This window comes from Enoplosus armatus, chromosome 17 (genome assembly GCF_043641665.1).
Source record: "Enoplosus armatus isolate fEnoArm2 chromosome 17, fEnoArm2.hap1, whole genome shotgun sequence".
NCBI classification, from domain to species: Eukaryota; Metazoa; Chordata; class Actinopteri; order Centrarchiformes; family Enoplosidae; genus Enoplosus; species Enoplosus armatus.
Genome location: NC_092196.1, coordinates 5,247,814 through 5,268,112, shown reverse-complemented (window position 1 = coordinate 5,268,112; position 20,299 = coordinate 5,247,814). Strand labels below are relative to the sequence as shown.

Here is a 20,299-nt window from a genome sequence, read left to right as displayed (position 1 = left end):
GATTTACTCACTTGATCAAAGGGGGTAAAGAGCAATATATGTATAAATCAGTGATGATAGAGTGACTTCAGAGCTTCTGAAACAGAGGTAAGAGCTGCGTTTTACAGTCTACTGAAAATGACACTAAATTTATCCCAAAATGCAGGCTCGAGTGTACGTTGACCTAAAGTTCAGCTCTGACTCTGATCAGCTCCAGCGTGCGATGGCAGGCAACATAAATTAAGATCAAATAACTCTGAGCTCGGCTTGCTTGGATTTAACTTGTTTGAACGTGTATAATGGCCGTGATGATTGCACAGTGACAAACCAGGCTATTACAAGGATGATTCTCCGGTCTGTCAACCTTAGATGTTGGATCACATCGGACACTGCACTGCGAAGTGTTACACAGGCAGTGGTGGGGACTCGGGACACGGAGGGAAAGAGAGGGACAGGAGTCAAGAAATATTTGTTCAATTAGAGCAGTGATAATACATTCGAAAAGCATTTATCTCCATTTCAAATGTGATGCATTTTTGCATTATTAAAATAGGCTCAGACTGTACACTTGCTGCATATGATCCTTTGTAAAGTTTGTGCTTAGCCAGCCCAGTCATGTATATATTCCCTCGGTACCGTCTCTCCCACTTTCCCTGGATTGCACAGTATTCGAGGGGGTGAGAGGAACAATTTTTTTGCCTGCCAGGCTGCTACAACTGCTGCTTCCTGTCTAGACACACCCAAGGTGTCACAGCTGAAACATTTGACAGTGAGGGTAGCAATTAAGAGATGCGCTCTGACAGATGTATTACTGGCAGTCGCACAGAGCTGCCAATTTTCCGAGGAATTGGCAGATGGAGGTTGGGGCCGGCAAACAAGACATGAGCAGCTCAGTCTGGAGGTACTGCTTTTGAAAATGGTATCAATTAAACATAGATAAGATTTTGGTGTTGAAGCTAAGACCTCGATAATCGGTCAGTGTGCTCCGTGGTCTATGGATGGTGTTGGGCTTTTGCATCAGGAGCTGGATACAGAGGAGGAGGAAGAGGAGGAGAGAACTGGTTAGCGACTGGCACCTACATGGGTATAAACGAAAGATTGTAATGCATTAAGTCTAACTGACAGGATGATGCACACCAAGAGGGAGTGGCCTCTAAATGTGTGCAGTCCCCAAAACATCACTACAAAAAGCTGTGAGAGACTGACCACGGTGTAAATGTCTTTTAACGTGACCGTGGATGCAACAAACCGGCTGTGCAAACCTCCTCGTGAAAATGGCACAAAGATAAGTTGGCCAGATGAACTCGACGTCTGAATGACGCTCCTCTCCCAGCAGACCACAGCTGACAGATGCATATATGATGTAAAATAAGAATTAACTGCCTCTTTATCTCCTGGATGACTGATTGACGGGAGCCATGAGGACATCCAGCTGCATCAGACAGTGCGGTGAAAAGCCATCACCACAGTTACATACATGTTTAGTAAAGAAAGAAAATCTCTTTGTGATCCAAAATACGCCAGACACATCCACAAGGTATTATAGCCGCAAGAATGCTTGACTATTGGCACAGCTAACAACCCCAATTACTCTATTTCACCCAGCACAAAAGGTAAGTACCTGCACTAAAGGGATTTCTACTTCCCCAAGAGACACAGAGGTTAGGGTACCAGGGCAGTTTTTCATCCAACCTTTTTAGTACTACTGCTCTTGCCTTCTTGGTAATTACTGCAGGGACTGTGTAGATTTACTGTTCTTCTAGCCAGGCATCTGCGTCTCTGAGGACCTCTGTGTGAAAGAAATAATGACAGCTCCATTACATCAGCTGTATCTAGCAATTACACTAATCTGATCAATGAAGCCTAAATACCATATAAGCATGGGTGGGCTGTGTGATGTGGACTTGCCACCAGCCAGGGTGTTAAACAGTTATATTTCAGTCACTCGTCCAGAGCAACACTGTGTGGGCACAGCAGCTTGCTTGGACAAAACACAGGACTGTTGTTAGACAGATGTGTCTGTAGTGGTTATATGGGCTGTGGCCTTTCTTTTATAGGGCTGTCTGACATTTAGACCATCTGATAACACAGTAGAGCTGTTGTACAGTAAACAAAACTCACAAGATACTTAATGATATGGTTTATATTGATTCCCGCCATGTAGCGGAGAGTACGGCCGACATCAACATAGACAGACATACAAATAATTAAGAAGTTTTGTATACATGTATATCCCTGCCCCCTTCCCTCGTCGTGCCTTCCCATGAACTCCCACGGACTGCTTAACCATAGTTAACCGAGAAAGGTATACTGTATAGTGCTCCTCTGCTCATGACCCATGGAGCTTATTCTTTATTTGCACTGCTGCATGTGACCACAACCCCAAAGTGGTGGATTTTGCTTTAATAATTCGGGCAGCAGAGAGCTCAAGTAACACAATGTCTTGAAAATATGTCAGACACTTCCTGGTGCTAAGATTGTGCGGCGGCAGCCCTCTTTGTTTCACAATTTCACATTTCATTAAGGCTATAAAGCTATAAATAAGTGTGAAATTGCAGACCCAGGTATTAGACACGGGAATTGACTGTTTGCGAAGCCCCGACCCAGTCCTTGATTTCAGACTGATTTTTAGAAAAAAGCACGCTCCTCATTTCTAGCTGCCAACTGTCGACCGAAATAAAAACTACTGATAGCAGATTTTATCAGCTGTAGCTACCTAGCTAATTAAGCTAACGTTAGCTTCATTAGTTGGTTAAAAGTATGTATGTTAAGAAAGGAGACTCACTTGTACTGTGCCTGGAAATGTTCCTGGACAAAGCTGTGCTGGACTCTGGGCTGCTGCTGGGACTGGGACGGGTCAGGAGACGGCACCTCCTCAGCTCCGCCGGGGCCCTGCAGCACAGAGGAGGCCACCCATAAACACAACGCTGTCACACTTTCAGGTTCTTCAGAGATACATCATAGGATGCTGTGGCAGAGGTTATCAAGAGTCATCATTGTGAGAGGGTATTCATATTGTATGTAGGGGTGGGGGGAGTCTTACAGAGGCTCCCGTAGAATGCAGCTTTAGCACATCCTTCCCTTTCCTAAAGTGATATTCAAAAGTGGTGGAAAGCACTGACCTAAACATAACCCCCTGGGAAGTCTTTATTCTTTCATCTACTCACCTACAACGGAGAGGAAGCTGGCCTTGGATGAAGATAAAAGAAGAGGGGGGAAAACAAAAAAAGATGAAAAAACGAACAGAGACTGATCACTGAACCACTTGCAAGGTCATAAAACAAATGTGTGGGATGGCACACACAGGGAGCGTCTCACAAACACCGCTGTGCGTTAATGACATAGAACTCTAAATAACCTTCTGTTTATAGTACAGTGAATACATTTTCTTTATATCACGACGATATAAAGTAGTTTTACATGTGATAATATTTGTCACACTTGGTAATAACAAGTGTTGTGAGCCATCTAACTACATGTACACACGAAGATAACATAGCATTCATTTTTTAACTTTAGAGGTGCTCGTAGGCCGATTTTGCTAGTTTCCTATGTTAGCGAGTTAGCTACGCTAATTGGCTGCTTGTGGTAGCTTCAGATTTAACACACAGGCGCGATATCAATCTTCTCATCTAACTCTCTGAAGCGTATTTTCTATTCACATATATTCCTGAGTCATTCATTTGTGAAAGGGTTGTGCAGAGGACTAAAAAGTGCTAAACATTATAACAAGCAGTCGTACTGTATCAGGAAGGACGTGTCTGTTTAGTTTCAACTCCATTTCACACCTTACGAGCCGGGGAAAACGTCCTGAAAAACATTCTTCTAGTTACCAAGTGGTTCTGCTTAAAAGGCCATTATGTAGCATACAAGCACCTTGTTAGCATTTCTCTGCTCGCACGCTATCAATCCCATAATAGCCTGTGTAATAGTCAGGTGCTTGAGAATGCATTAAGTCATCATATCATTTCAGCTGTGCTTTTGCACCGGGCCGGCCGGGCCAAACGGAAATGCACTGTTCTGTTGACACTCGCTCTGTTTACTATTCCTCTGATTATTCTTGCTTCTGGATCCCCCTGCTAACTGCCACTGCTCCCAGGCTGGCAGCTCGACCATGACCTCCGCTCACAAACGGAGCTGAAAGGAGGTTTAGAATTTCTAAAAGGGGGAGAGGGAAGTGGAAATCAGTGTGAGACGGAGGCAGACACAGAGACAGGAGGGTCCTTTACAGTTCACCACCATTTTAAAGTCTATTCTTCGAAGAGCATTTGAGCTTTGCAAAGACAGAGCGCGAGACTGAAACCTGACCTCCCTGCTGCGCTGTGCTTCAACAGGCACATACAACGACAAATCTCTACCGGCTCTCTCACTCTCTCCTCTTTGCACGGATGTCAGAGTTTTTCTATCGCTTAGTCATATTCTCCCACAAAATGTCAGGACTGCCAAAAGGGGAGGTTCAACCCAGGTGATCTTCTTGTTACTTGTTCAGTTAAAACATGCAATGCATAGTGTTAGAAATTAAGTGAGAAAGGTTAAGAGTTCAACCCTTCAGACTTTTTTCTTTTCTCAATCAGGCCCTGCATTTCACTCCCTTTATTTTCCCTCCACACACTCGATAATGGATTCCATTGCTATCTTTATGATGAGATAACAAAGCAACATTGAGGCCACAGAGTGCAGACACAGTTCTTCTTATCACTTCTCAGAAATCCGTGCCCAGCTCTGCCATGTCAAAAGACTGCAAGGCGTCAGCTGTGCGTCAACAGCTATGTGGACATTTAAGGCACAGTGAGAAAGTGGGACAGGTTACATGTCCACTGACGTGTGGTTCTGATAAGGCCTCAGCCATCTAAATGATCACGGCCTGATAGATAAATCCCACGGAATGAGCTGTGACTGCCGCTGGTCGAAGAAATTGTTTTACAGGTTGTTAAGTGACCCAGACAGAACAGGGGTTCCTCTCAAGAGGTGCCATGCGCCGGGTCTGAAATTGAGATGCTATCTTTGAAATTGGTTGTCAGAAAAATATGCCAACTTCAAACTGATAAAAATGCAACTAAACAGGCAGGCAATCCGGGAGGGGGGGTGGGGGGGCTGCAAAGCTATGTTTAGAGTCAAGTCTGATTGGTAGACTGCTACCACAAAGGGGGAAAGCAGAGGGTGTGAGACTTCATTCTTTTTCATTTACACACCAGTATTCTTCTTTTGTACATACTGTTCAATACCTACATACAGTGCACACACGCTGACACTGAGCCGTTGCTTTGGTTTGGTTTGTCAGTTTGCAGCCTACAGTGCATACACACATTTCTCTCACAGCTATACATTTCCTACAGTACTGACGCAGCGGACCTCCACACCTCATGCATCCTCATTGTGTGTGCGTCATCATGGCAAAATGTGGTCCGGGAGACACGTCCTGTAGCAAGAACTACCACAGAAGCGGTTTTGAGTATTTTGCCAGTGTTCATGTCTGTCTGTCTGTGGACAGATTTTGTCAACACAATAGTGTCACAACCGTGCAACATGCAGTCACAAAACTTTGCAGGTGTGTAGTTGAGATCAAAATGAAGGCCGAGTTTTAAGATGGGCTGGTCCGGGCAAGGGCGCCAGGAGTAGGAGTGTAGTTTTAAGTTTCCCAGTATGTCAGTAAGTGGGTGTGGTCCGACGTCGGAACGTCGTGGCTGGTGTGATCTCTAGTTTGTTCTGCGTTAATTGCACTTCTACCATTTCCTGTAACACCAATACTACTTGGTTATTGTTTAAATATGAATTACTATGAAATGAGCCTGTACATTAAAAGGTTGTCTTTCAAATAAAACATATTTAATGGCACTTTTAACTGGGTTTTCCCCCCTCATTATTACATACTTTGAGCCATTTGTGATAAGGCTGTTCCGGAGTAAATGAGCCTGTGTTGCTACCTCCTGTGGCAGACAAAGTGGCAACTGATTTGGTTTATCTTGGAGGAGTGTAACTGTTAATCATTTTAGGAGGTGAAAGGGTTCTTCTGTTTGTGCCTCCTTTCAGGGTAGTCTGTTGGAGAGGGTATCATTTGGTCCCCTTTTGGGCCTACCTGGGGTATTGTAGGGTCAGTTTGGGCAGGGGTACCTTTTAGCAGTGGGTTCCCCTATGGTACTTGTGGTGACCTAATTGCTGTGAACTTGGGTAGATCTGTGAGAAGGTCGCCAGCTTCCTTGTAGCTTTCTTCACTCCACTGGCTCAAAGTATGTAACAACGAGGGAAGACAAGCCAAGTTAAAGTGCCAATAAATGTGTTCGAAATAAGCAAAGATAAAAGCAAGATAGAAAAGACAAGTGTGAGGTCAGCAGCATCAGTAATGTAGGAAATGTATGAATGAGTGAGAAATGTGTGTGTTGTTTATAGCTGTTCCAAACAGCCACACTTGAAGGCGGAGTGAAAAGCAATTCGAAACAATTGTTTAAATACAGGGATCTCTCCTGGAAGACGTTCGTAGTGTTTGAACACATCAAAAGTGACAAAAACGGAGCTTGAGAGAGATTTTCTTACCTCCTCACACCTGGCCCACCACTGTGTAAGGTGCGTGTGAATGTTTTGGATTTGTCGGATGCAGCCCGCCCATTTCCAATGTCGGAAAAGTGTGGAGGAAAGGGGGTTTCCGACCATCCGGCAAGCATTTTGATGAAGCATACCGGCAGCTTAAAGGTGCAGCCAGACCGGATTTTGCCAGGCAAAATTTACTTGCGTGGTGCAATAAAAAGTATGTATTTTCCAGATGGGACAGGAAAATCCATGGGTAGGGTTGTAAACACAAACTGTGGGAGCTAGCATGACTAGTGGGCTAACAACAGCAGTCCACAAATCTGTTCTCATCAAACACTTTACTGTCATTAATCTCTGTCCTTGTCCTCACTACAGCCAAGTAGTCCCTCCTTTCCTGCAGTTATAAAAGACGAAAAAACAAGCAATATTTCCTGAACGCGAGCTCAATCCCACTCCCTCTCTCAAACTGGCAGGACATTGGAGAGCTTCCGAGTTTTGTTCCATCAGACTGAATAGACCTTTTTCGTGGCAGACATTTTGATAATGCAAAGCGTTGCAATTATAACATTAACGATGGCTGTATTCCATTTAGGTGTGCCAGTTCCAGGGTTTGGTATTGTGCATGCTGGCTCACTGGAGAGGCTTCCTGGGACCCTTAATAGAACAGAGACATCGTTAATGTTAGCAGTTCCACCTGTGCTTTCCCCGCCATGGTAAGTCAAAATGTCTGCTGGGAAAAAGGTCTATTCACGACTGGAAACTAATGTGTGTGGCCTCGTTCCTAAAGTAAATGAATGGGAAGTGAAATCCAGTTTACCTGCACCATAACAGGTGCATCCACATTAAGCTAATGGCCCTCAATGACGATATGTTAAACACTACAGGCCGAGAGGGACGGTTGTAAACAGTGCACGTTAAAAACTTTACAAACAAACTTTTCTTCAACGGGCAGTTTGCTATAACGATGCTTCTAGACTATCTAAATAAAAATGGAACTCAGGAGCTAACGGCTGAGCAGGGAAAATATCCTGAAACAAAATGGATCTGCACTATTTTGTGGTCAAGCCATAGCAATTCATATCTGAAAAGGTAACATGGAGAAATATAAACACAGAAATGTGCAACTGCTAATATCCAAGATATGTAAAGCCAGAGAATTGTCTACCTCTGCTTAATCCGTAAGCCTCAGTGCCAGGAGAGGAGCAGGGAGAAAATTAAAACTCCAATCCCTCACCCTGCCACCTTAGTGTGCTATAATTGATTTCTGGGATTTAGATAAATGACAAAGATACAGCATGCAACTGAGTGGTGGGCTGGAGGCTGGCCGCTGGCTCAGCGCTGTCGGCAGGAGGCCAGAGTTCATAGACTGGGATTTTTAAAGCTGACTTTAAGAGGAGGAGGAGAGAGGGGCGGGCTGGAGAGTGACGGGGGGAGCCAGACTTGATAAGCACATTGTTGTGCAGCTGGCTGCAAGAGATCAGACAGCTGCCTCAAAAGCATAACTTTCTTTAAACAACAGAGAATACCAGCTGATAGGACTGTATTTCAGTGGGAATATAATGGGAAATATACTGACAATCCGGGGGAATCCTGGTGATTCACATTGCTCTTCCCTATAACATAAGGATTCATTTCATTTTCTTGATAATATCAAAATTAATATGAATACGAGTACAATATTGACTGAATAAGAGTGTTGAAAAGTGCCGTTATCTGCTAAGAAATCACTCCTTGAGACTTTTTATTTTGCTCAGAGGACTTTCCCACAGCGAGATCAGTGTTATTAAAAAGAGATTTGGCAGCCTCAGAAACAGCACTGCATTTACTCACAAGGCCTTTCAGCAGTGTGCGGATGCAAACGCAGATGAGCGGCTCACTACCACATCTCTGCTAAATCAAAGGCCGTTGACTCCTGGTCATCTGTACTTCGGCATGAAAGCCTGAAATCGCACAGATTAATGGTGCACTCTGTCGCATCGGGGAGGCCTTCAATAATTCACCCCAAAAAATGTAGCTGGGAGTGATTCACCTCAGCGAGTAGACCCACTGTAAAGGAACTCAGGCACTCCACTGTGGTGGACGTGTGCCCCCCCCCCCCATCCTCACAGACCACCTGTCTCATCCTGATGTGGGAGGGGTGGATCGTAAAAGGGGGGGGACGAGTGTTCCCAGTAATGGCCCTGATGTGAATAATTTAAACACGCCGTGGAAACACACAGGGATGGACATGTGCTGCCGCTGGAGAAAGCACTATAGTGGAGTGATTGAGAACAAGACCCAACAGCACCTAAATCCCCGTGGTGATCGTAACAGAGAGGGAGATGCAGGAGGAGACAGAGGGATGTGGGGCGGGCGTAAAGACACTGCATATCTGTGTGTGTGTGTGTGTGTGTGTGTGGATACAGGCAGATGGAGATAGAGCGAGAGAAAAGAGAGTGTTATTGAGTAACTGAATGACTTAGAAAGTCAAAGTAGTACACACAGCTGACACACTGAGCGCTGATAAATAATGGACTGTCTCCTTCAGCGTACCCCTCTATAAATAGTCCCAATGATAGTGACGATGGAGGCTTTTCTCTCTGACCCTTCGGCACCATTATTACCCTTTGGCCGATCACTCTGTGTGCGTTTGTATGGACATGCTAAGTGCCCAGACATCGGTGCATGGACTCACACTGACCTCATGGTTGTGACCAAATGACTGCTGTGTGTGCAGTAGTAGTGGCTACTGGTCCTGAACCTGTCCATCCTGCAGCTACCTGTAAGGCTGTGAGAATATATACGTATACATAACAATAGTGCATCTGTAACACTGTAGTGACATGACTTGACAATCAATCGGATGTATTGCCAGAACATTTGGTACAGATATCCATATCTTGATGTCTACTTGTTGTATTAGTGTGCCTTCATGGGTCGCAGACAATGAATCCTGAAGACTTTGATGATCCTCTCACTCACCCTCTTTCGTAGCCGTTTGTGGTTTTGAGTCAAATGTCTCAACAACTACTGGATGGATTGCTGTGAAATTTGGTGCAGACCTTCACGTTCCCAGGATGAATTACAGTCAATCTAGCGCCACCATCAGGTCACAATTTAAATTTACCAAATACCTGCAAAACTAATGACATTCCCATCAGCCTCAGCTGCACTTTGCATTTAGTGCTAATTAGCACACACACTAAACTAATGGTGACTATTACCTGCTTAATATCAGCATGTTAGAAGTTTCATTGGGAGCATATTAGCTGATGCTAGCATTTAGCTTGAAGCATCGCTGTGCCTACCTTTCCGAATTGAACTGTTTACATCTATTTGGAGTGGTAGCTGTGATATCCTGTTTATCATGTTAGGCTGTTCATTGAATCTCTGAAGGTGAGAGATGCAGAGAGAAAGCCATTGTGGAGGCAGCGTGTACTCGATGCTGCCTCTGCTCGCCTGAGAGCAGGTACCTAATAACAAGAGAGCACAGGCCTCAAAGTGAATTTCATCATCACCAGATGGAAATGAAAGGGCTCGTCGACAAGAGAAATTAAATGAGACAGAGGGGGAAACTGTGATGGATCAGACAGACATGGTGACAGGAACAAAGACGAGAGGAAGCCAAGATGAGAAGCTGGTCAGGAGGGAGGCTCTATTCTTGGGGTAAAAAGTCTTGATGCACTTTCAGCTCACTCTCTGACTGACAGTGTGCTGCAGTATAACAAGCAAACACAGCGAGGAAGCGCATGCACAATATTGCTTTGTTTTGGGTGTGACATGAATGAGTCACATTTTAAAAGCAGGACATGAGCTGAGTGATACATTAATATGACACTGACTTGACCAAAGGCCCTTTGCTAACCACCCAAATGATCTGACCTAAGACATGAGTCATAAACAGAGGACACTGACTGGCGCTGCAAAAAACAGAGCTTGAGTAAATATAACTTCACACATGAGAACAATACGATGAGTCTTGGCAGCTGGTTTCTCTACACTTTGTCTTTTTCACCTTTTCACTTATTTGAACACTCACAGCAAGAAACCAGCAAGACCCAGACTTTGTTGCCTGCTGCTGTCTTTTCTCTGTCTCTGGAGTACATGGCCTGCTGGTTTCTTGCCACAATCCAAAAAATGGACTGGAGACTCTAAATCACTTACAGGTATGAATGTGAGTTTGAGTGGTTGTCTGCCTTCAGATATTCCACCTGCAGTAGACTGGCACCTTGTTCAGGACTGTCTTTTGTCCAGTGCACGCTGGGATAGGCTCCGGCTGTATGAGTTTGTCACTGATAAGTCATGATGATGAGTAGGGAAGTTGGAAGGAGTTGGGAGTTACGCTTATTCATTGTCTTGCAGAGAGTTCGATAAGATGATCGATATCACTCTCATGGCTGTGCGGTAAATATGTTGCTGGCACCAGCAGCTGTTAGCTTAGCTTAGCACAAAGACTGGAAACAGGGGGAAACAGCTAGCCTGGCTCTGTCTGAACACAATTCGCCAACCAGCACCTCTAAAGTTCACTAATTAACATTGAATAATTTGCCCCAACAGCACCTGAAGTTAAAAACACACTGGAGGTTTATTGAGTTTACATTTTGGATACACAGAGTACTGGTATCAGATCAGTACTTGGAGGATACCCTCAGTATCTGTAGCAGGGGCGAAAACATTGGATGGGTGCATCCCTAATGATGAGGGTTCATAACTTTGTAGTAGATAAATAATAAATAATAATAAATAATAAAACTGTTTCCATTTGGATATGAGCAACAGTCAGGCCACGATTGCAGATATCAACATTATACTTTTGTTTCGTGTAACAAACATCTGAGACCAATAGGTCCAGTGGAGCCAATTGCTGCCATGTTTATCTGCCTCTCGACTGCATCCCTCCTCTCAAAGAGAAGGAGGGCATAAAACACAGACGCAGGCTTCTTCTTCTTCTCTTAAAACCTAAGAACAAACATGGGAGAAATTCACTGGAAATGCTACTGGTGAATATGCCTTTGTGAGGTGTCTCGTAAGAGGATTTATCCCTCCTTTAAGAGAGCAGCAGGAGAGGCTGAGGGGGAAATTAATTCTAATGAAGGCAGGTTGGCCTCCTGAGCTGATGAGGTTTATTATTACCCCCCCCCCCCCCCCCCCCCCCCCCCAGTTCCTGTGGCTGCCGCTGACGATTGTGGTGGCACGGACGAGGATGAAATACACACTACACACATCAATCAACAGAGACACACAGGAGCCTCTGATACCTGCCAGTTAGGTAGAGTTTTAATGGCCATCGCAAACAGCAACATATAGGTTCAGGATTAAAAGGCAGAATATTGTAGAAATACAAACGTTGCTTTAGGTATTTGATTAAAGCTCTTTCTCTAAACTGGCATTTGTTTGGTGAGGATTGACAATTATTGTTTTTTAAGAAATCCATTCATCTTCACAGGCAGATTCAATTTAACTCAAGATAACACATTAAAACTGGACCTGGCGTGACAGGCACGCCTCCCTGCTTAAATTATTTCTATCAACAACTGTTTAAATCATTCCAGTCAGCCTGGTTTCAGGCAATTGAATTGACACAGTCTCTGGAAAGCCTCCACTCAGCAAATCTGAATCACTTAAATTGCTGGGGTCGGTGCTGTCTGCCAATCAGGCCCAGACGGCATTGGGAATAATTTGCGTGCGAGAGAATTTCTTTATATTAAATAAAGAATCAGTGTGTTGATTTAACTACATTTCTCTGCAAAACAAGATGAAGAGCTTCATTCTTCTCCTCAGGCGAAGCACGTCTGAAGACAAATCTACCAGAGTTCAAACAATGACTCTTACAGCTTTGTGTGCTGCTGATTTCAACTTTTAACTGACCAATATTTAACTTTTTTAAGTAATTAGACCCATGTAGCCTCTCTGAGAAGTCACAATCCCACAAAAAGCAAATGGTAATTTAGTTTCCTTTCATTTTAAAGCTCTCCACAACTTAATGAGAAAATGTTTTCTGGGCTGGGCTCCCTGCAGAGCATGAGTGCAGTTTATAGAAATGTCCTTCTCTCTGTTCTTTAAACCGGCGGTGATGCATTGTGTCGTCTGGAGCAGTCAGACAGTTGCAGCTTAATTGTGTCTGTGCCACAGTGAGCAACCCCCGCCAACAAAACCAGCTGCTTTTTTTAGGAAGCGAACATGACCTCAAATCCAACCTCCATGACTGACAGGGAGATGCTGTCTACATTAAGTTCATTTCAGACTCAGGCATTTCAGTATCTACTGCACAGACAACTCTCATCTTAGCATCTGTTGGGGGTATACAGCTCTAAGCCAATTAACACTGATCTGGGTCGGAGGTGAGAGAGGACCTCGAACACAGAGTGGTCATATTCGGACCCTTCCCTCCAAGCTGCTTTTCCAGCTGGGCGACTCTGAGCCACAGGAAGCCATTTCAGCTTGGCAGGGCAGACAGAATCAAAGGCAGAGAGCGTGGAGAGGAAACACACCCACACAGCAGCAAACACACAATAATCACAAGAGAACCGTTCGCATCCAGCCCGGACAAGAGAGGGGAGCAGCACTGACCACACACAGGCAACTGCACGCTCGGCTGTGGGTTTAGAGGTGCATTTATGGGCATTTTATGTGCTGCTGGAATAAGTGAAAAGAAGTTAGAAACCTTGGTACAATGTCTGGGACACTGTCTGGATGTAATGTCTAATTTCAGGACACAACCGCCCACATAGTACAAATCAAATCTGCAGGCAGGGGAAGGGAAGGACAGCACAACTAATAAACAAAGAGGGGCCACGTTGTGATTGTTGTGCTGTTAATGTGCAGGAGGGACCAGGCTTATCAACCCCTATCAACACACAGTACAGACCCACTGACTCTGAGAGCTACTGTACAGCAGGGCTAGGGATGTGAAAGGTTAAGACGAGGGACGTGCGATGTAAACTGTCAGAAAACGTACTGTGGTTTAGGGGTGCCCATTGTGGCCTGAGAACTGAGAACCCCCTGACTGAGTAACCAGTTGGTACGTGCTGTGACTCCTTCAACATAAGAATTGGGTGAAAATCCCACCAAGTTTGTTATCCGACATCTGTCCGTGGCAGTTAGCTATCTAGAGGCTCATGCTAATGCTAATAAACTGCAAGGGGCACGTTACAATGCTAATGTTGGGCACAAGCAGTGATTTCCAATAACCTCAAAACAAAAGTCATTAACTTTCTAACCCCTTCTTTGGGTGTAAAGACTCCCCGGGCTCTCCTGGCACGACAGTATTTGTGTGTTTCTGAGACATCTGTCCAATCTGAGCAGGTGTTTTCCGTAGCTGGACCAACGTTACATACAGTGAACGAACAGCTCTCATCCTGATTCTTTCAAAAGAAAAACTGCAAATCTAAAGACTGAGATTGGTGTCGACCTATTTTATGTTTACTGGATAACAGCTATTTACAGCTACAGCCCTTTTTGTTGATACAAGAAAGCCTAATTTACAATAATTGACGATTATATTTTAATATCGTCTGGCCAATCGTTGAATGGCAAGTGAAGAATTTCAAGTGGAAGCATTATTTTGTTATTATAATTTAAATTATGTTGATTTAATTTACTGCTCAAATACCTAATTTACTTTGCAGCGATTACAGGACACACACTGTTTTGAACAGACTACTGATTGTTAAAGCGTTTAACAACCCATTAAGAAAATTCCGACATTTGCTCTCAACATACAGTATCTTTTTTCTGGTGTCATGGTACTGCAGGTGAGACTTATAAAAGTATGTTCACTCTCTCGTGTGAAGCCTAGGCAACAGCTGATGATGATAAAATGAACTGCGACTTGGTCCTTTGGTATCTATCTCCTGTCCATGGAGAGCTCGGCGTTGTTACAAAAACAATGCTGTCACTTGACCAGACCCATTTATAAATACGAAACATCCACATTCTACCGTTTCCACAGAACTTCTTGTCAAGTAGAATCAAAGAAGTATTTTCTCTCTCTGGCTGTCACTACAGCTTACTGTTCCCCCCCACCCATTGCCACACTATTGCAGAGAACTCCGTCTCACCTCTCCTTTCTCTGTACCAGGGCTGCACAACAAGTGTCTCTTTCTTCCTGTGACTTACAAAGAGCCACATTCATAGAGCCGAGAGAGAGAGAGGGCGCATGAACCACACTTGCTCTGAGTCTCCTAAGTGATAAATGATCAACAAACCGAGAGAGAATGTACGCCACATGAGTCAAAGTCATGGGGAGCTAACAGTAAATGTTAAAATGTGTGTAGTGCATGTCCGCTGGTGTGTGTGCAGGATTGTGAACTGTCACCCTCCATTACAAATACAAAAAACTTCAGCTCCAACTACTCTGACACTCAGTGGTTGCGACTACATAGCCAGCCCAAGGAGACTGTGGGGGTGAAGGGTGGGGGGGGTGGGGGGGTTCCTCTTCCGAACATTTTCTTTTGCTCTCCTGTGCTAAGTGCTGACTAACAACACATGCTTAAAAACAATTAGCGAAGGCCCACAGGCCTCAATTAGCAGCAGAAGAGGATGGAGCTTGCCGACTCCTTGGCTGCGAGTGGGAACGTGCGTGGACTGGCAAACGGGGGGGGGGTGACGCCTCCCATCAGCCTGGCTGTGACCCTGGATGACTCTGCCAGCACCACCAGAGCTCCGGCAGGGTGGCAGCAGAGGAGATTAACACTGAACCAACAAGCAAACAAGCCACCACAGACCAGAAATGATGCTGAATGGTTCTTTAAAGTTTTAGAGGAGTGTGATTTAGACCCTTTTCTTCTCCTGCCCTGAGTGAGGCCCTCTCTGCCCCTCACAAAGCTCCTTTGTGGGTGGAGCAGTGATAGCAGACTGCATACCACAGCCTTACTGTACATTCTTACAGAGGTACAGTATGTAAGAGCTACGAAAGGGTCGAAGCAGAGATTAAAGCGAAGAGTAGACTATGATTCATGGGGAGACAGAATTACTGGAATGACTTCCCTCCTGTTCCTGATACTGAGCAGAGGCCTATCTGACCGCATGTTTCCTCACTGATAAAACCGAAATCCATGACAACCTTGGTGTCTGCAAAGAGCCCACACGGGCTGATGGCAGAAGGCCTGGACAAACATAAGAGACAACTGTCACAAGAGATTTTCTGCTCTGGACGGAGGCCACAGAGCTGCTCCCCCCTTCACTCTCTCTCACTCACTGCAAGGGATATTTATTCATATGCAGAATATTCTATTATGGCACCATATTCTTCTGAAATGATCCCTAATTAAACACGTCAGAGGTTTTCACAGTCCCATAAAATGGCACAAAGATTAACAAGGGAATGGACTAATCATAGACTGTACAAGGAGGCTAATGCTGCAGCTGAATTTATCCTACAAAGCTGTACCTCCTGCAACTTCAGACCTACAGCTTATTACAGGCATCTGATTAAGAAAGATATAAGCTGCATCACTTATGATGCATTGACCAAACTTGGTCAACACAGTGTGAGTCATCTCATCTCAATCTGCAATCTCACTATTTTGGTTACTACCCAACGCTTATGACCACAAAGAGGGTCGATCATCAACTGAGAGATTTGCTTTATAGTTCAGTATTCTGTATTACAGCAGCCAATGCACGTAAGCAGTGGTCAACCTCACAAATTCTTTCCTCTTTTCAGCCGACTTTTTGTCCAGTAAAATCATCATCAGGTTACAGTTTGATGAAGCCAAAAAGGACAACATCATCCGCCAAAAGGAGAGAAGCCACTGACAGTCACCAAACCAGGCACTCTCCAGGCCTTAGTTGTGCCCTGATAAGAGTCTACACCAGGGGTCATCAACTACATTTGTCCAAGGACCAGAACTTTTCTCGGCAGACGCTGTGAGGGCCAGATGCTCTCGTAAAATAAAATAAAATTAATATTGTGTCCTAAGTAATATATTATTATTTGATATATTAATTTTCCTTCCAAATTTATGCTATTTTTTAGCCTTTGTCAGTGTTAACAGACTCATATTACCTGTACTGCAGCAAGCCACTAGGGGGCAATTGCGATATTTTAGGCTTCATATTTGTAAGGCTGTCAAGCTGTCCATCACTGTCACATGCAGTGTCGCAGTTTGTGGAGAACACTGTCAGAGGGGAAATGTAACTTCTCCCATTAACCAAACAAGAGCATTTCAGTCTTGTGATTTTCTTGGTTTTACTTAATTTGTATTTATTTGTTGGATCACAGGCTACTTTTATTTGATGTAAAGAGTAACATTTCTAATAACTGAGGCCTGTCGCTTTTATTTGTCATTTGTATCTATTAGCTGATGTGCAAGGCTTGTTCTTACCATGCTCTTCTCTGTTATGTTGACTGTTGTTATTGAGCTATTGTGTGGGGAAAAAAGCCCAAGCAAGGACATTTGTGAAAAACGACTATAGATAAAATGAGCAAATGAAACAATGTTAAATGTGAAATGTTAAATGAGAGCAACGAGTTTATTGTTATTTGTGATTGAAGGCAGGCTATGGCACAAGCTACTTTTCAGAGGGCGTTTGTTTCATTTGATTTAAAAAATAAAAAAATATAGAAACATACTTTTTCCTCCTCACTGGGGTATTCCTGAATTGAGTAATATTCTGGGGGCCGGATGGAAAGCTCTGGCGGGCCGGATGTGGCCCGCGGGTTGCCAGTTGACGTACACTGGTCTACACCTTATTGGTTGAGCATGTTACCATGGTGACATGTGCTAATTAGCACTTCACAGAAAGTACAGCTGAGGCTGATGGGAATGTCATTACTTTTGCAGGTAAGTTGGTCATAAACCAAAGTGTTCATCAAATTTTGACCTGATGATGGTGCTTGATGAAAAGTTGGAGGATCACCCTGAGGGTGACACGAACGTGTGAGCCAAATTTCATGGCAATCACAGACATTTCACTCAGAACCAAAAATGTCAACCTCATGGTGGCCTCTGTCATCCATTTATTAGATGTTGATAATTTTGACGCTTTTTCACCCGTTGGCTTTTCAAAGATAATTTGGGATTTTAACAACTGTATTTGGAAATAGCGGCCCTGTTTGACTGGCTTTGTATGTTGACTTGTTTGTTCCAGCACACAGCAGAATTTGGACATGAATTGGCAACTCTAAGCGGAGGGCCAAAAGTGGCATTTGGACTAGGCAACAAATCTCGCCAACAAGACTCTACTGCTTGCATAGTGGACAATCAAGTCACCATAGTTACAGGACTTGCAGTCAGGCAGGATATTATTCGGACAACTTAATATTTCCTTGTCTCTATTCCCATTGGAAAGAAGGCTAAATGTTGAGGGAAATCAAATGAAACCATCACATAGTGGGATCCAGGATTAAGTTAACTTTTTTTGGTCCTTTTTTTGTCCTCACAACTCACCAGTGACTTGGGTGCTAACAAGGTGCTGCGACATTTTCTGACTCATGCAGACTCATCATGACAGACCTTATCAGCAGCCTTCCAGTCCTAACCTCCTGTCATGTCCTCTGCAGAGCCATGTGAGACACAGTCCAGACTCCCCCCCCCTCCCCCCCCTTCCCCCAAACCTCAGCCTATTGTCACTCTCATGCTGAAGTAAAGGGCAACTCAGATCACAAGGAGATGGAAGCTTAGTTCATGTGATATCAGAGGATTCTGCATGAACAACAGAAACATAAGAAACTTGGGGGAGTTGTCATTGATACAGTGCTGGTCACCCACAGAGGATGAAGGGGAACTGTTAGTGTGTTACTGTCACTCCTGCTACTGGAAGGATTGAGTATCAACTGCAGTTGAAAAGAGGAGCAAACATTATATCTAAGCCAGAGAAAAGGAGATGACTTCCACAGACTAGCCAAACTTTCAATATGACCTTGGCTTTGTAATGGTATGCTGTGCTGACAGTGCACTCCTGTTCCTTTCAGAAAGAAAATAACCTCTTCTTCCTTTTAATTGATACAAGTAGTCAATGCAAGACAAGGTTGCATGTCGGTCATACCAATTTCATAGAAAAAGGGATGTTACATCTTAAATTATCCGATGTATAGCCTTGGGAGACTTCCTGATCTCGATATCTCCCGATCCCACAATGATGAAACAACAGAATAAATCATTGCAGCTAGCGCCTCAGGAAACAAAAGGGCACTGAGTTTGAGTAGATTTATTTGCAATGACTCACCAACAGCAAGTGTAGCACTTCTCATAAATTATGCCACTGGTTATCACCCCGATAAAACTACAAAAAAAAGAGGGATGTCTATTTCAAAGGTAAAAACATGTATTTAATAATACATGGAAATTCTGCCTTAATGGCTCACAGCGGAGCAGTTCAAAGTTCCATTCAAGGATTCAAGGAGTATCAGGATGCACCGCGCCTGCAGGCCCACCTCAAGGAGGAGACGTGCTGAGAGAAAATCAAACACCAAATCACCACACTTGTACTCTCCTTGTCCACGGGCGGTGCATTAGACACAGAGCAAGGTAGCACGGCTTAGATTGTCACACCGGTTGCGGTGGCATGAAAACACTGCAGAACAGATTTTGAGACCCGGAGGTAACCTCTGGAGAGTTACTACGATGATGCTGTGGAATTATCAAAAAAAAAAAAAAGCCATCTGGACAACCATGTCAGTGAGGTTAGACTTGCTAGCTTGATAACAAACAACACAAACATGGGCATTAGTGACATGAACCACTGGAGGAAAAATCTGAAAACATTTGCCAGTGTGTACTGTGCATGTTGAACGTCACAACAACTGTCATTAGCTACGCTGCATATTGTCCTGGTTCAGGCAAGAGCATTTGGCCTTGTGAATCTGCCATCTGTAAATCCATGGGCAAAGAACAAATGCAGAAAGAACAGAATCCCTTTAGAAAGCTTCATCAGCGAGAAAAAGGTGATTAAATGCACTGGTCTTTGTAAAAATAATAATTTCACGTAATTAATGTGGGTCTTAAATGCGAGTTAACATTCACAAAATGATGATCCATTAGATGTCATGTAATCACATGAACTAACAATGGCTGCACTATAAATCAAGCCACAGGAGTTCTGGATACATAACGCATTAATTCGTGTGTTTAATCACAATGAGTCATGTATTAGTTATGCATCTATTAAGCATACAGTTTGAACGTTTATCATAAACGTTACTCTACGGGGGACATATGACACTTCTCTATCTATCTCTCTCTATCTCCATCTCCATCTATCTAATACTTTTTTATCACATCGACTGCTGCTACTTGGACCGGCAGCCTGCTTGATTCTTACCTTTCCAGGAGTCTTGTTGTTGTTATTGTGGGAGGGCAGATTGACGTCTTCGTGGACACGGTCCAGCAGCCACAGGAGGAACTCCAGGGCGTCGTGTTGGGAGTTACCACGAAACTGCGACCCATACTTGGACACTATAGTCTGGAGAGGGGAAAAGCACACTTGATGAAGGTGGAAGTGTTATGCAGCTGTATAATTATGACAGTTTGGTTGATTACATGTATTTGACTGTATGAAGACTCAGCCACTTCACTGAGAAACCTTCTGAAATCCATGAATATATTTATCCTATCCAGATGATCCCAAACTTCACTGAAAAACAACAACAGTTGTGGTTTAATTGGCAGCTTGTTAGACTTAAAGCCGTAGTGGCCACCTGGAGAAGCCAGATTAAATTGCCTTACTAAGATATCCATTCTAAAGAATCCCGAGCTCCACTTGTTTATTGGTTTTGACAGTTCGGGTGTGTTCGTTGGGCGGCCTTCTCTGCAGAACGCTGATCAGAGGAATCCTAGAATTGCAAATTTGCACTAACGCCCTCCTCGCTTCC

At 44.0% G+C, this 20,299-nt stretch overlaps 1 protein-coding gene across 1 annotated transcript in view; it reads right to left on the bottom strand.

Moving 5' to 3' along the window:
* usp43b (ubiquitin specific peptidase 43b) overlaps positions 1-20,299 on the bottom strand; it is a 56,027-nt gene that overhangs the window by 30,754 nt on the left and 4,974 nt on the right. Inside the window, exons 2-3 of the mRNA XM_070923566.1 lie at positions 19,750-19,890; positions 2,765-2,871 (exon numbers count right to left, since the gene is read on the bottom strand). Of these exons, the coding sequence (XP_070779667.1) occupies positions 2,765-2,871; positions 19,750-19,890 (248 nt within the window). The remainder of the gene's footprint in view (positions 1-2,764; positions 2,872-19,749; positions 19,891-20,299) is intronic.